General features: G+C 57.6%; 1 protein-coding gene across 2 annotated transcripts in view; it reads left to right on the top strand.

The window, feature by feature from the left end:
* The window catches only part of SGSM2 (small G protein signaling modulator 2), a 36938-nt gene extending 21368 nt beyond the window's left edge, over positions 1-15570 (top strand). The window contains exons 9-25 of one of the 2 annotated variants that reach the window (XM_029212497.1): positions 130-197; positions 340-500; positions 689-815; positions 2361-2495; positions 7189-7342; positions 8078-8142; positions 8249-8394; positions 8911-9039; positions 9267-9449; positions 10770-10916; positions 11098-11475; positions 11714-11838; positions 12272-12354; positions 12518-12627; positions 13028-13124; positions 13605-13772; positions 13968-15570. In XM_029212497.1, coding sequence (XP_029068330.1) covers positions 130-197; positions 340-500; positions 689-815; positions 2361-2495; positions 7189-7342; positions 8078-8142; positions 8249-8394; positions 8911-9039; positions 9267-9449; positions 10770-10916; positions 11098-11475; positions 11714-11838; positions 12272-12354; positions 12518-12627; positions 13028-13124; positions 13605-13772; positions 13968-14056 — 2365 coding nt within the window. In that variant the 3' untranslated portion in view covers positions 14057-15570. The remainder of the gene's footprint in view (positions 1-129; positions 198-339; positions 501-688; positions 816-2360; positions 2496-7188; positions 7343-8077; positions 8143-8248; positions 8395-8910; positions 9040-9266; positions 9450-10769; positions 10917-11097; positions 11476-11713; positions 11839-12271; positions 12355-12517; positions 12628-13027; positions 13125-13604; positions 13773-13967) is intronic. The other variant, XM_029212498.1, reaches the window with a different exon arrangement.
* The last annotated feature ends 221 nt before the right edge of the window (positions 15571-15791 follow it).

The raw sequence follows: 15791 nt of genomic DNA, 5'->3' as shown, positions 1-15791 counted from the left end.
TCAGGGTACTAATAGTAGTACCCTGAATACTACTATTCTGGGTAGTCTCACGGGTGTCGGGGCCGGGAGATGAGGAAGGTGGGATGGCAGGTCTTGGGACACAGCGACGCCAAACTGGTTCCTTTCCAGCGTTTACTGGGACTACGCCCTTGTTGTGCCCTTCAGTCAGATTGTCTGCATCCACTGCCACCAGCAAAGTGAGCCTCCCCTGTCCTGGGCACGGGGGTGAGGGGAGAGAGCCTGCGCCGTGCACGGACTTCCTGTCCCCCTCCTTCCGTCCCCACGCTCCCACCCCACTGTCCTCCTACCCAGCCTCACTGGCCCACATTCACCCCCCAGAGAACGGCGGCACCCTTGTGCTGGTGAGCCAGGATGGCATCCAGAGGCCACCACTGCACTTCCCGCAGGGGGGCCACCTGCTGTCCTTCCTGTCCTGCCTGGAGAACGGGCTTCTGCCTCGAGGACAGCTGGAGCCCCCACTCTGGACCCAGCAGGGGAAGGTACCTCGGGGCTTGGGAGGCTCTGGGTGAGGGGGTGTGTGGGGTGGGTTCCCCGCCCACCTGCTGGCCTCCCGTCCTTTCCCCACACGGAGCTCTTAGGAGCAGCCTAGCGGGGTGGGGTGGGGGCGGGGGGGCCGTGGATTGGACCCCGCCCTGGGCAGGCTGACCACCCACCCCTCTCCCCGCAGGGGAAGGTGTTCCCCAGGCTACGGAAGCGCAGCAGCACGCGGTCCGTGGACGTGGAGGACGTGGGCTCGGGGCGGGCCACCGACTACGTGTTCCGGATCATTTACCCTGGCCACAGGCACGAGCACAGTAAGTGTCCCAAACGTCATTCGTGGAGGAAGAGAGAGGTGGGGGTGTAGTGTCACCCGGGGGCCACAGGCAGGGTCCACTGCCCAGGCCCGGTTAACCCAGGCAGGTCTTTACTCAGCCTCTCACCAGACCTTCCCCCCCACAAATCATCCCTCGGAGAAGTGGCCTCTTGTCTACCTAGCTGTCTTCTCCCCACCTCGTGACCCCAGGCTCTTGGCTCAGCTGATCCAGGTGTCGCTGTACAATATTCTCTTGGTCATCCTTTAATGCCCTGCCCCAGGGAAAAAATGTGGTGAGACTACACATAGAAGGTGGAGAACTCTTGGTTTCTTTTCAGCCTGCCACCTGACCCCCACAAGGCGGCCTGGGTGCAGGGTCAGCGCGTCTTTATAGATGGTGCAAATTGTTCACTGACTCTGCTAGAGCCAGAACCCTCCCCCAACCAGCTACTGATGAGGGGAGCATTAGCAGGAGTAGGGGGGGCGTCTGGGGTGAGATTTGGAGCTGCAGTGGGAATCTGTGGGGCCAGGAGTTGAAAGGTGACTTGACCCTCATGGGTCCTGCCCCACGTGGACATAACCCCTCTGGGCCCCAGGGGGCTTGTCCATAGGCATCTACCAACACACGAGCTCCCTTTCTGGTCAGAGCACTGCTGTTGCCCATAGGTTTCTCCAGGCCAGAATGGCTGATCTCAGGGATAAGGTCAGGGAATTTGCCAGCCCAGAGCATTTATTGCCAGCCAGACCACCTGCTCCCAAAATGTGCTAACTCGTGCCAATAAGCTGTTGACAAGTTGTGTCCGTATTAGTGGACAGATTGCCCAGACTGCAAACACACAGCCACAGCGTGAGTTCTCTGTTAACAGGCTTGGAGGGCAGGAGACCTGGGGCCCCCTTCCCTCCCAGGAGTGCCTGATGAAGAGAAAGAGACTCAGCTTTGGCCAGAACGTGTTTGCAGACCTGGCATTTAATCTCAGGCTCTTGCTTGCCTCAGATTTTGTAGCTTCCACTTGCCCTCTTCAAGCCTTGGTACTTCCCAGTTCCAGTCACTTCAAGGAGCTGAAGCCCAGCGGGGTGACTCAGGCTCCTGGAGAGCAGCTCTGGGAAGCCCTTAGAAGGTCGGGTTTATAGTCTGAAGCGGGGGATTTGGGGTAACCCTCAGATGTGGTTCAGCTTGACCATGACACGAGCCAAAGAATGATTGGGATCCATCTGCCAGCAGTCATGCCCCGCCTCAGCCAGGGCTGGGGAGTCCCTGTCTTTCACTACCCTGGCGCCCCCATCAGTTCTCTCTCTTCTGTTCTTCCTAGAGAGGGCATCCTCCAAGAGTGGAGCTCTGGAGCTGCCGCCGGGTCCTCACCTTCTTCCATACTTTGCCCAGTAACTCATCTAAAGACTCTCAGGTCCCCCCTTCCCCTCTTCCATGCCCTGCAGGCTCAAGGTGACCCAGACTCCATTCTGCTCTCCCTGAGGAGGGAGTGCGGACCCTCCTGCCCCGGGACTAGGGTCCTCATGCCTCTGCATCTCTGCTATTCTTTTTGAGCAGTCACTATTAACTACCACCACCTAGCGGCCAGCCGCGCGGCCTCGGTGGACGATGATGAGGAAGAGGAGGATAGACTACACGCGATGCTCTCAATGATCTGCTCGCGGAACCTCACAGCTCCCAATCCGATGAAAGGTTTTTATCCCTCCCCCTCTCCCTGACCCACCCCGTCCTCCCGCCCCACCCCCCTGGGCCCACCTGCCACCCACCGCAGGGGCTCAAATGGCAGTGTTGGCATTATGGGACTTGCACCCAGGAGGCAGATCAGGGAGGGTGGAAGGAGGTGCTGGCACGAGGGGACAGTACAAACTGCAGTTGACTCTGGGCTCCCCATTGAACATGAGGAGAGGGCTTTGCACCCGAGAGGGAAGAGATTGACTGGTGGGAAGGTCTGATTATCTGGTTCCCTGTTGGAAAGGAATGGCTCTCTGAGAGCCCTGTTCCCACTCTGGAGGGGTCATGCTGGCAAACCCAGGACAGTGTCTCTTTCTCTCTCTCCTGCTGGCTGGGAAGACGGGCCCTGTGCCTCTGACTCCTGACTTAACGGAAACAGAACAAAAGTACCAGGCCCCTCTTTAGCAGGGGTAGGGGCTGGACAGCTCATGGGGACAGGAGTCACCTGTGGTCAGGTGAGGGGTCAGGGTCACCATGGAAAGAGACCCAGGGCTCAGTTTACCCAGCTGGCACTTCAGCATGAAATCTAGAAATATCTGTGCCAAGGATATAAGACAGGTGTGTTCCCGCCCTCATGGACCTGACTCCAGGGTTACCAAGGCCCCCTCATTGGAAATGACAGGACAGTGCCCACAGCTCCTCTGTCCACCACTCAGTGCAGAGCTAGACTTGTAGAGAGGGACTGGTCAGGGGACCAGTGAGGGCCAGGCCCAGGTGCTCAGGGAAGATTGCTTCTGAAGGGCCGAGGCCACCTGTCTTGGAGTTTAGGGGAGGCTCCCCACCCCCACCATTCCCATGCCACAGGTGAATTTCTTTTTCTTCATTAAAAGTACTAATTGTCCATATAGGAGCTAGTGGGAAAAGCTTCGTCTCTCTTTTCTATACTCTAAGAATGACCAATTAAATACATAATCCCCAACCTTTTAGGAGATGAGGGTAGGGTTTATACAACAAGTAGGAGAAGAAAGTTAAGACACCATTGTCCAGAATGAAGTGTCAACCCATCTCTATTTCATCAGACCTTAATGCAAACATGGAACCCTTTGATCCAATTGCCCTACCAAAGCACCTTGGTGCAGGGGGCATGACTGCTGTCCATAGCCACATCCAACTGCAGACATTATAGCCAACGCTCGGAAGTCAGTAGATTTCTATTAAATACACACACACACGCACACACACACCACACCCCTAATTTCAGCTTCTTTTAAATATTGGAACATTGAATTTGTGAGGTAGATTATTACAGTAATATCTTCCAATTTGTTTGCGCCTCCCTGAATCCATTTGAATAATTCCCTACCATTCTTCTCACTAATTAATTAATTTTTATTTTTAATTTTTTAAACCATTTTTTAAATTGAAGTATAGTTAATGTACTTTTTTTTTTTTTTTTTTTTTTTTTTTGCGGTACGCGGGCCTCTCACTGCTGTGGCCTCTCCCGTTGCGGAGCACAGGCTCCGGATGCGCAGGCTCAGCGGCCACGGCTCACAGGCCCAGCCGCTCCGCGGCACATGGGATCCTCCCGGACTGGGGCACGAACCCGTGTCCCCTGCATCGGCAGGCGGACTCTCAACCACTGCACCACCAGGGAAGTCCCTAATTTACAGTGTTGTGTTAGTTTCAGGTACACAGCAAAATGATTCAGTTATATATATATATTTTTTTCTTTTTTTCAAATTCTTTTCCATTATAGGTTTTTACAAGATATTGCATATAGTCCCCTGTGCTATACAGTAGGTCCTTGTTTATTTTATATATAGTAATATATATATATGTTAATCCCAAACTCCTAACTTATCTCTCCCCTCTGCCCCTGGCCACAGATTAATTCCTTCTCCCCTTTCCCTGCCCCTACAGGGGGCGTCTAGGAATATGTGACACTCTCCTTATGCTTCCACAAAATTCTACCAAAGAACCCAGTTCCGTAGCTCAGCCACCAAGCCTGTAATGGGCGACCAAGTCCACGGCCTAGAACACACCTAGCACACCCTCAGCACAACTGCCAACTGCCCCCTTACCCATCACATTCCTGTCCTTGTGCCGGCCCTCGCTCCCAGCCCTTCCAGTGGGACCTGCAGGCCGGCTGGTGGGAACTCAGGGGAGCCTCCTCACTTGTCATGTTTTTTGCCTGCCACCTGGTTCCTTGCAAACCTGGGCTTGAGGCTGATGTTTATTTCCAGGTTAGCTGACTTGGAGCCGTGTGGGGAAGCTAAGTCAGGAGAGCCAGGGAGCCCCTTCTCGCCCCACAAATTATAGTCAGGCTGGAGGCTGTGGTGGGGCGGGAGTCCCAGTAGAGCCCCTAATTAGTGGATCTGGAGACAGGAAGCCATCCCTGGCTGCTCTTAAGAGCTGAGGCCTCCAGGGTCAGAGAAACTTACAGGGTCCAGAGGCCTCGGGGCTTGTTTGGGCATCCTCTTGGGGAACTCAGGGATCAGACCGACCCAGTGTGTAGCCCCTGGGACCCCAACACTTGAGAAAGGGGAGGAGGTGTGGAAGCAGAATCAGCAGGTGGCTGGGGAGATGGTATGGGAGCCCCCATCTCCACTCCAGTCCGTAATGACAACACTGTTGAGTCCGTTCTGCTAGCCGTTGCTTTCCAGGCCTGCAACATGCTTGACTTGTGCATGTGAATCAAGTGGCGGGTGTCCAGACTCTCCTTTCCCCCCTCTCCCCCTTTTCCCGCTGCCTCCCCACAGAGCAGAGATGCTGTTCACTCTAATTCTGCTCCAGGCCAGGCACCTTTCACTCGGAGTCTTAGGGGCTGTGGGGTTCAATCACCCTAATTGTTTTGCTTCAAACTTTCCTCACGCTCAGAGGAGAGAGTCAGAGTCAAAGCTGGCCCAGCAGACCCCCATCCAGCCTGCTGCCCCTCGCCCAGTCACTCCAGAGCTCCAGCTGTCTGCACTGGGTTAATTCAGAGATGCCGTGTTCAATGCTGGCTGGTTCAGCTCCTTCCTGGAGAATTAAGGTGAAGAGCATTGACCCAGGAGTCTGCCTTGGTTGGGCCCTGCTTTCTGGGCATGAACTCGTTTCCCTGTGTGCCCACCCTCTGCACCTGGCAACCCCCTGCCTGCCCGCCTGCTACCTGCTGCCTACCTGGCTGGGCCTGCTCCTGCCACACACACCGCCCGCCCACCCCACCCCACCCCACCCCGGCTCTTCCCACCACTGGCCTCTCTCCTGCCTGCTGCAGGGACCTGAGCTGGGCTCCTGCCCCATCCCACCTGCATTTGCCCCCTCCTTCTTCTTCCCAGAGTCTCAGGCATGGCTTGCAACCCCTCACTCCCAGAGCCGCAGCCCCTCCACACCAAGTGTGTTCCCTTAATTTGCCTCCTGGTGGAGCTGAAGGGCCAGATATCTATAAAAATCCCAGCCGTGGGTCTGGGGAGAGAGCCCTGGGGCCAAGACAGGGCAGCCCCTGAGGGGACTGGAGGGGGTCAGCTCAGCCCTCCCCACCAAGGCACACCCAGAGCTGGAGTCTGGCTCCCACAAAAACCAGGCTTAGGTCTGCTCCAGACTCATAGCAGGCCAGGGCCCAGGCCATAATTCGCAGAAAAGAACTACTGCTTGAAAGAAGTCTATCACACACACAGCTCTCTCTCTCTCCTTGTCTTCTTCACTCTTCTCTTTCTCTCCCTCCTTCCTGGCGTCATCTCCTGGTCCTTTCACTTTCTGCCCTTACTTTGCTTCATCTTTGTGGCTCACTGGACCTGCCAGAGTCCCCCACGAGCAGTGCCTGCCCCACGTGGGCCTTCAAAGCTCTCAAGGGTCTTGAGTTCTGATTCAGCCTAGCTGGGCCGGCTGAGGAGGCTTGGTCTGCGGTGGTGTAAAATTGTCCAAGGAGCTGTCTTCTGAGGCTGCACAGGGCACATTCTTCTGGATGGTGGAACGTGCGTGCCCCGCTGCCACCCTCATCCCCACAGTGGCCTGGCAGCCCTGGAAACTTTGCCCTTCCTGCCAGTTCACCTGCGTGTTTGCAGGAGGCCAACATGCAGTGCAGTCAGGCTAGGCAAGGATGGAGAGCTCACCCACTGCTGCGAACTTGGGGGCACCTGGCCTGGGCAGGGAGCACTGCTCCTGCTTAGCCACTGGCCGCCAGGTCTAGAACCCTCGGGGATGAGGTCTGTGGACCAGGACTGGTGGCTCAGGGGTCCTTCAGGGGCTTTGATCAGTGGGCGCTCCTGGCATGGGAAGGTTCAAAGTTTGCAATGTTCCAGGCACCTTCCTGCACATCCCAGAGTTTGCCCAAGAGGACCAGGCTGGATCCTGGAAGGCCAAGGCGGCTGGCAGCATTACAGAGAGCTCAGGCTTTTCTTGTTCCTTCTTTTTTCTCCTCCCTCTAGAAAAACAAGTGTCTATTCCATTGCTTATAGCAAGATGGAGAGAATAGACACAATCATCCATGACTCAGTGAAAGTATCTTACCACGTTCAGAAGGACTAGGTGGACGCTGGGAAGTGTCAGGCGCCCTCTCTCTCCACCACTTCCAACTCTGGGCTCTGGACCCTGGGCCAGGCAGGCACCACCCCTGTGGTTTTCCACCAAAGGGTGACTTCATGCTGCAGCTCTGGGCACAGAGGTGGGCATGCTGCAGGGTACCTGGGGGAGGAGACCTGCCGGGCCCTGACCATGGCCCCCTTCCTGCCCTCAGATGCTGGCGACATGATCGAGATGCAGGGCTTTGGACCCAGCCTGCCAGCCTGGCACCTGGAGCCCCTGTGCAGCCAGGGCTCCTCCTGCCTCTCCTACTCCACGAGCAGCTCCCCATACGTACCCCCCAGCCACTGCAGCTGTGTCCCCGACCGGTGAGTGGGTGTGTCCATCCGTGTGTATGTGTCCGTCTGTCCTTTGGGGCTGTGTCACTTGCCTGAAGGGTGATCTCTAGTTGGACACACCTGGGTTCGAAGTTCACTTCTGCTCCCCATGTGACTTTGACAAGCTGCTGAGTCTCTCTGAGCTTCTCCATTTCTGAGCCTCAGTTTCCTTATCTGTAAGATGGGGATAATACCCCCTTCTCCCTAAGGTACTTGTGAGGACTGAATGAGGTATATGACCCACGTGAGTGCCCAGAGCTGTGCCTGGCACAGAGCAAGTGCTCAGTACCTGGAGCTCCCCAGGTGGACCTGGATCCTGCCGTCAGGCTGCCGTCTGAGGACACTCAGCAGGTATCTGGGCATCTGCCACGTGCCAGGAACAGTGTGTGAATGGCATTTGCTTGAGGGTCACGTGCCCACACTTGATGCTTGCCGACGGCTTTTTCACCAGTTGCACCTGTTGACTCTCGGATGGCTCTCCATTTTCACATGAGGAAACCAAGATTCACTAACAAGAAGTTAGTTGCCCAAGATCCCCTGGGTGGTTGGGGGCCAGGCCGGGCCCCCAGCAGCTCTACCCAGGGTAGCTGGCAGGGCCAGGGAGCCCTTGACATGCTTCTGGGTTGTAGATCCGGCTCCCTGCCCCACCCGCCCTCTGAGCCAGAAAGTCCTTCCTTCTCACGCTTCCCTCCAGAGGAGCAGCCCTGAGTCAGGTTGATTCCACAGGTTGCCCCTCAGGCTGCTGTGTGAGAGCATGAAGAGGCAGATCGTGTCCCGGGCCTTCTATGGCTGTGAGTGTGGGGTGAGGTGGGGCCGCAGGGGGTGGGAGCAGGGGCAGGGGGAGGCACCGGGACAGAGGGTCACGGCCTCCCGGCTCCCCCTCCCCGCGCCCCACAGGGCTGGCATACTGCCGCCACCTGTCCACGGTGCGGACCCACCTGTCAGCGCTGGTGCATCACAACATCATCCCACCCGCCCGGCCACCTGGGGCCTCGGGGGGCCTCACCAAGGACATGTGGAGCAAGTATCAAAAGAACGAAAAGGTGCACGCTCCGGGGTGCCAGGGACCGAGGCTGGCTCGAGGGGCTGGGGGCCAGCAGGGAGAGCAGACCAGCCTGCTCTGTGAGTGGCTTTCACAGACTACATGGGCATTCAGGTAAAAGGTGGTCCAGGTTCAGAGGTGACAGGCCAGGACTGATGGCCTTGGAGTGCCTGGGTCAAGGTAGAGTCTCACAACTAGACCTGTGGGTTTCCACAGGAAGGGGACTGGACAGGAAGTCCATTCTGCTTCTGCATTACTCCACGACCTTGAGGAAACCCCCTCGTCTCCCTGGGCTCCTTTTCTTCCCTGGAAGGAAGCAGGGTTGAAGTAGATCTGCATCCAGCTCTAGTCTGGGGGCAGGGAGGATGTGACGGTCCCAAAGCCGGGTTTGCCTGGGTTTCAGCAGAGTGACCAAACGAATCACCGTCCCCAGCCCCAGCTCTCAGGGCATGGGGTCGCCGAGCTGGGCTTCAGAGACTGCAGGGGCTGCATAGTCGTTCCCCCCTGGGTCCCTCAGAACTACAAGGAGCTGGAGCTGCTGCGGCAGGTTTACTCTGGCGGCGTGGAGCACGAGGTCCGCAAGGACGTCTGGCCGTTTCTGCTTGGCCACTACAAGTTTGGCATGAGCAAGAAGGAGATGGAACAGGTAGGTAGGGAGATGGGGAGCCAGGCCATGGGAAGCAGGGAGGGGGCCTCAGAAACCTCAGCCTCTTCCCAGCCAGAAAGGAACAGGGCAGAGGAAGATGTTAGCAGGGGGCCCCACTGTCTTCACCCCAAGGCCCGACCCTAGTCTCCAGCTGTCCCAGGAGGACAGCTGCAGAGGAGGACCTGGCGCACCCCTCCCGCCATGGTCACGCTGTGGTCTGAGTACAGGTGGACACAGTGGTGGCAGCGAGGTACCAGCGGGTGTTGGCGGAGTGGAAGGCCTGCGAGGTGGTGGTGAGGCAGCGGGAGCGGGAGGCTCACCCAGCTACGCTCACCAAGTTCTCCTCAGGCAGCAGCATCGACAGCCACGTGCAGCACCTCGTCCACCGAGACTCCACCATCAGCAATGACGTGAGCCCGAGGGGACCTGGGGGCCAGGGGCGGGGCCACCAGCGCTGTAGGCCTGCCCTCTAGTGTTCGCTGGCAGTGGAGCCCTGGAGAACAGCTTAGTGCGTCTGTGTCTCATTTTCTTCCACTGAAAAATGGGATGATGGTCCCCTCCTGCCCACTTCTCTGGGTGTTGCAGGAATAAAATGACATGGCGCGCTGTGTTCTGTTCTAATGGACTAGCAGAGGAGGATAAATTTATGGGGCATTAGGGAGGCTCTCCCTCTTTGTAGAGAGAGCTGAAGGCTAGGAATGGGCCTCCCTAGGTTCTAGTCCTAGGTCCACTAGTGACAAGATGAGTGACCTCTCTTCCCATCTCTGGGCCTCAGTGCCCCCTCTCAGCTCTACTCTCCTCTGATTGCAGAAGCTCCTGCAAGAGCTGTTGGCCAGAGACCAGGGGAGCACTTAACAGCAGTCCCACCTTATAGAGTTGACTATGCAAAGCCAGTTCACAGCCTGTGTGGTTCTTCTGGCCTCACCCCTGACTTTTAGGTGAACATCAAGTCCCAAACTATGTCTGCTGGGCCCAACCAGAACTGATAAGTTTCAGGACATTGTTTCATTAACTTACGTTTTTTCTTTAAAACTGCCTCTTTAGATAGTGTATATTCTTGTTACTTAACTCCTTACTAATACTAACAGATAACTCAAATTGGAGCAAGACTTAAAGAAATATAACCAAGGTACACTCTCCTTTCCATGGGCTTTGTTCTTAATCCCCTATTTGTGAACATAACACTCTTTCTGCTTTGGGTTTTGTAAAATCCTGAGTCTGTACCAATGCCCCAGCTGCTTAGCTTATGGACTCAAGTATCCTTTCTCACTGGCACTATTCTGAGGCTCTGAATTGCCTCAGAATCATGGCCGTACCTGACACTAACCCAACAGTGCTTCATGCTTCTTGCCCAAAGTGAAAAGTCTTTTTAAGCATTCGCTTCCCTCCATAGTCCAAATAGAAAAACAAAACGAAACAAAACTGTCTGTATATGTCTCTTCTTTTCCCTGTGACTTATCTGTGGGAGTGTGGACTGTTTCAATCAGTAGAATATGTTTCTTTTCACTTCTTACCTCTCCTCAGTTTGTCTGCAGCTAATATAACCAATTAGGTATTTGCTAGAGAGGTTTCCTGCCTTCTACAGAACATTCAGTACTGAAAATAAGGAAGAACTTATTTTTCCTAACACCTCCAGTCTGCTGCATCCATAGGCTGCCCCAGAGGCCACACCAGAGACACTATGGAAGCTGTCCTGACCCGAGGCAGCCTCATGACTTCTGTGTTTTTAGAGTGACACTTACGCTGGCCATCGAGCGTCCAGGCCTCCGGTTCCCCTTCTTCCCTGCAGCAGCCACAGGAAGCGCTTCACACTTTTTCTCACCAGTGTGAGACCAGATGGGGCTGGAGACGGTGTTTTCATGTTTTCCTGGAGCCTGGTCAGCTGGGTCAAAGGGGGCACTTGGCACCCGGGGGAGGCAGTGCTAGAGGCCATGGGGTGGGAGTGGGGGTGTGAGGAGACTTCTCCATCCCTCTCAGTTCTGACCCAGGAAGGAGATGCCGAGCTGAGGGACGGTGCTGGAGTGCAGGTGTGAGCCCCGCCACCTTTGCCCCTACCAGGTGTTTGTCTCTGTGGATGACCTGGAGCCTCCAAGGCCCCTGGGCCCCGAAGATCCCAGACCAGAGCCTGAGCAGGGGGCGGGGGCCGGGCCCACTGGCACCACCACGGTGGAGCAACAGTCGGTGGAGTTCGACTCTCCAGACTCAGGACTGCCTTCCTCCCGCAATTACTCCGTGGCCTCGGGCATCCAGTCGAGCATAGATGAGGGCCAGAGCATGGGCTTTGAGGAGGAGAACGTAGGTGGGGAGGAAGGCTCTGACGGGCTGGTCCCTGCAGCCCAGGTCTCCAAGCCTCAGGACCCCAGCCAGGAGGCCTCGCGGGCCGGCGAGCTGGAGGCCGGGGAGGAGCTCGCCGCCGTGTGTGCTGCTGCCTACACTGTATGTGGTTGTTCCCCAGGCACTGCTCTCGGCGGCCCCGGAGGCTGGGGTTAGGGGCTGGCGGGGCAGAGGGTGGGGTGGCCTGGACTGTTCTGGAGGGAGGCACTGAGCCCATCTCTCAGCAACCCCACAGGACTCTGTTCTCTGAGTCCCTTGGTTCCCTGCCTTTGCTGCCTTCCTTTATTCGGGCATCACCTCCAGCCCCCAACTCACCCCTGAGGGCCCTCCGCTCCTCCAGATAGAATTACTGGACACCGTGGCCTTAAATTTGCACCGCATAGACAAGGATGTGCAGCGATGTGACCGCAACTACTGGTACTTCACACCCCCCAACCTCGAGCGGCTCAGAGACATCATGTGCAGGTGCCACGGTGGGGCTGGGCTCCGTGGGAGGCAGGGACCCTGCTCTGTGAAAGGTTAGACCCGGCAGCGCCCTGCTCCCCTGCCCTGTCCCTGACTCACGCTTGGCTCCCTCTGTCTGCTGTGCCCCCCACCCCACCCCCTCGTCATTCTCGAGGTCTTTCAGATCTCAGCTTTGGCCATGCTTATCCAGGAAGCCTTAGAGGACCCCCACCCAGCATGTCAGGTGGTGATGGCCTGTCCAGTCTCTCTCCCTGAGCCCCTGAGGGCCTTGAGGACAGAGGCTATGGGTTGGTCGCCGTCGTGCTCCAGTGCTTTAGGGTCGCAGAAAGTCTGACCTCTGGGGAGCAGGCTGCTCTAGGGGCCGTCTCCCCAGGAGTTCCTGAGGGGAGGGGAGGATGGCACACACCCACAGTGACTCTCCCTGGCATTTCAGCTACGTGTGGGAGCACTTGGACGTGGGCTACGTGCAGGGCATGTGCGACCTGCTGGCGCCCCTCCTGGTTGTCCTCGACAATGGTGAGGAGGGGGTGTTGCATTGGGCCTGGGCTGACCCAAGCTGGAGAAAGGAAAAGGGGACGGCATGGTCTTCATGGGTGGGCATGTGAGCCGGCCCTGTCCCCCTGCGGACTGAGGCTTTGGGGTCTCCTGCCTTGCCGGCCTCACGCCCACCTCCCCACAGACCAGCTGGCCTACAGCTGTTTCAGCCACCTCATGAAGAGGATGAGCCAGAACTTCCCCAACGGGGGTGCCATGGATGCCCACTTTGCCAACATGCGCTCCCTCATCCAGGTGAGGCTGGCAGCAGCCCGGGGGCAAGTGACCCGGCAGCGCTGGGCTTGTTCATCAATCCGCGGGGAGACCGGGGAAAGCTCCCAAAATGTTTCTTACGTGCCCCCACACACACCATTTTCAACCTTACTAATTGAGGAGTGTCGGCGTGTGAACGCTTGTGCTCGTGGAAGTTCTGGCGAGTCGCGTGGTTGATGATGAAATCACCCAGAATGTGGCGTCATTCCAAAGAGTACATCCCAGAGAGACAGGTGGGGCTGCAGAGGGCAGCCTGGACGGGAGGGGCGGGAGCAGCTGCTAGGTAGGCAGCCAGGGAGGCCCCGCGGAGGGGCCTGGGCGGCAGGGTGCTGGGGAGAGGCAGCACGGGTTCAGTCTGGCTCCCGTTCTCCACTCAAACCAGATCCTGGACTCAGAGCTGTTTGAACTGATGCATCAGAATGGAGACTACACCCACTTCTACTTCTGTTACCGCTGGTTCCTGCTGGATTTTAAGAGAGGTAAGAGGCGGGCTGGAGAGTGCGCCTGGGGTCAGGGGCGGTGGGAGATCCCTCTTCCCCGAAGTCAGTGGTTCTCAACCCACACTGTATTTTAGAACCCCCTGAGGAGCCCTGGGCCCCACCCAACCCCAGACTTCCTAAGTGTGGTGATTTGAAAAGCCATTAGGTGAGTCCACAGTGCAGCTAGGGTTGAAAATCACCCAAAGGCAATGGTTTTCAGAACTGTTTTCGAACCAACTCTTCCCGAGCACCAAGGCCTATAAAAGGCTGCTCTGGTGCGACATGGCCTCTGCAGGTGTGCAGGAACTACAAGGGCGAAGGGTGGGGCCTTGGCCTGGGGCAGAGAACTGCTCTCCTGGAGCGGCTCCTGTGGTGGAGAGAGTCCCAGGACTCTGGCCCCTGGAGCTCTGTCTCGGCACGAGGCTCTGTCCAGAGGCCTGTGGACAGCCAGGCCCAGCCTCAGCCCCTCACCGTCCCCAGAGCTGCCGTATGAGGATGTGTTTGCTGTGTGGGAGGTGATCTGGGCAGCCCGGCACATCTCCTCGGAGCACTTTGTCCTGTTCATCGCCCTGGCCCTGGTGGAGGCCTACCGAGAGATCATCCGTGACAACAACATGGACTTCACTGACATCATCAAGTTCTTCAACGGTAGGAGCCACTCGGCCATCCCAGCTGCCTCAGCAGGGCCGTGGGGGCCTCCACTCCCGGCTGGCACAGGGTCTGGGGGGCCCTCGGGAATACTAGCCCCTGCCCCATAAGCAAATGTGGCAGCGGAGCAGGGTGGGCAGTCCCAGGGCTCCTCCCAGACTGCTGCCCCCGCTCAGTTATCCGTGTCTCCCCCAGAGCGGGCTGAGCATCACGACGCCCAGGAGATCCTGCGGGTCGCCCGGGACCTCGTCCACAAGGTGCAGATGCTCATAGAGAACAAGTGAGGGCTGTGGCCAGGGGGCAGCAGCCCACCAGAGCCTGGGCTCCGGGCCCCTTTGGTCCCACAGAGGGAGGTGCAGGCGCGGCAGAGCCAAGACTGCCCCAGCCCCCAGCTGAGCCACCTGCCCAACCGTATTCCTAACAAAGCGCTTGTGAGCCTGGGATCGGACTCCGGGCAGTGCCAGCCCTTCAGGGCGAGTCAGAGGCCAGGATGCCCTCAGGTCAGGACCGGGGAGGGAGGGGTCAGCCTCAGGGAATGGCTGCCTTGGGGGACACTTACCCTGCTCCCCTCTCAAACACCTGGGGATAGTCCCACTGCCACTGGCAGCCCCAGCCTGGACGGCTCCCCATGGCCCCTCCTGCGGCCCTGGGCAGTTAGGAGGGCTGTAGTTGCCTGGACCCTACCTGGGTGGGTCAAGGGGACTCTGTGCTGTATCTCTTCTGAGCGTCCCTCTGCAGGCCCAGTGCCTGTGCACGCACCAGCCCCAGTTAGAGCAGCCGGAATGGCCGCCAGTTTGGGTGTGTGCCCTGGGTGCAGGAGACCTGGGCTGCATTCCAGGCCCTCCCCTGAGACTGCGGGACAGCCCAACAACATGGGCCCTGGGTGGGAGCAACCCACCTCAGCAGCACTGCCACTGCCTTTGGCCACCCGAGGCGACCCCATGCCCCAACCCCCCCCCCCCGGCCTATACAGTGCACCCATGTGTATCTGTCGTCTCACCCTTACCACCCTGCTCTTGCTTTATGCATTAGATGCATCCCCGAAAACTGTGTATCAGTGATCCTTTTGCCAGCAGAATGACCTGGGATGTGGCAGAAGCACTCGCTCTCCAGGCTGATTCTTTAGGGAGGCAATCCTGTCATGGCCTCCTCTCAGGGACGGGCTCCAGAGGCTGGGGCAGCCCGTTGCCTATCCCAGGCATCTGCTGAGTCCCTGAGGCGGAGGGGAGGGTGCTTGGGTCTCCCCAGCTTGTCCTTGGTGAGAAGCAAGGCTAGCTCTTCCTTCCACATGCTTCTCAGGATGCCGAGGATGCTAGGGACCCACAAGCCCCCTTAGAGGAGCCTCACTCGTGGAGGTGCTAGGAAGGGCCCAGCTCCTGACCCCAGGCCTAGTCACACTGCTTGCTCTGTCATCCCCACTTCCCGTCTCATCAATACATGCAGGATAGGCCTTGTTCTGGGGCCAGGAGGCCACTCTGCCCCGGGGTTGGGCCTGCCCAGCTATCACTAAGGTCTGGAGACTTCCTGCATTTGAGAAACATGAGAAAGGGCCCAGCCACCCCTCTGCATCCAGCACAGTCTCCCCAGCCCAGCCCTGCCCCGGGCACTGCACCACCTGTTCGGAGGCCAGCCTGCCCCATTGCCCACCCACCAGGTGAGTCCTTGGCCTCCACCAAGCACAGTGGCCATTGTGTGCCTGCCTTAGTGACTCAGTGGTTTTTTGAGGAGCAGTGTGTGTATGTTTTTTGGCTCAGAAACTATACTCTTCAATGTAACAGACCAATAAACACAGCATTTGGCAATGCTTGAAGCTCCGGTGGCTATTTGTGGGCTGGCACTGGACCGTCAGTGTTTGTGTTGGGGAATTCTGTAAGCTCCGGATTGAGTGGTAAAGAGGGCCAGCCCCACAAGGCAAGGATGGTGAAAAGAGAGAACCAAAGCTTCCAGAAGAGAGGGGCCTTGGCTGTGGAATGGTCCAGGGTGATAGCCAGGCTCTAAGTACCTAGAGAGTTGAAGTAA

Source organism: Monodon monoceros, unplaced genomic scaffold, assembly GCF_005190385.1.
Source record: "Monodon monoceros isolate NGI ecotype Baffin Bay Population unplaced genomic scaffold, NGI_Narwhal_1 Super_Scaffold_9, whole genome shotgun sequence".
NCBI lineage: Eukaryota > Metazoa > Chordata > Mammalia > Artiodactyla > Monodontidae > Monodon > Monodon monoceros.
Note: the sequence above shows the minus strand (reverse complement) of the source record. Positions and strands in the feature narration are given on the sequence as shown.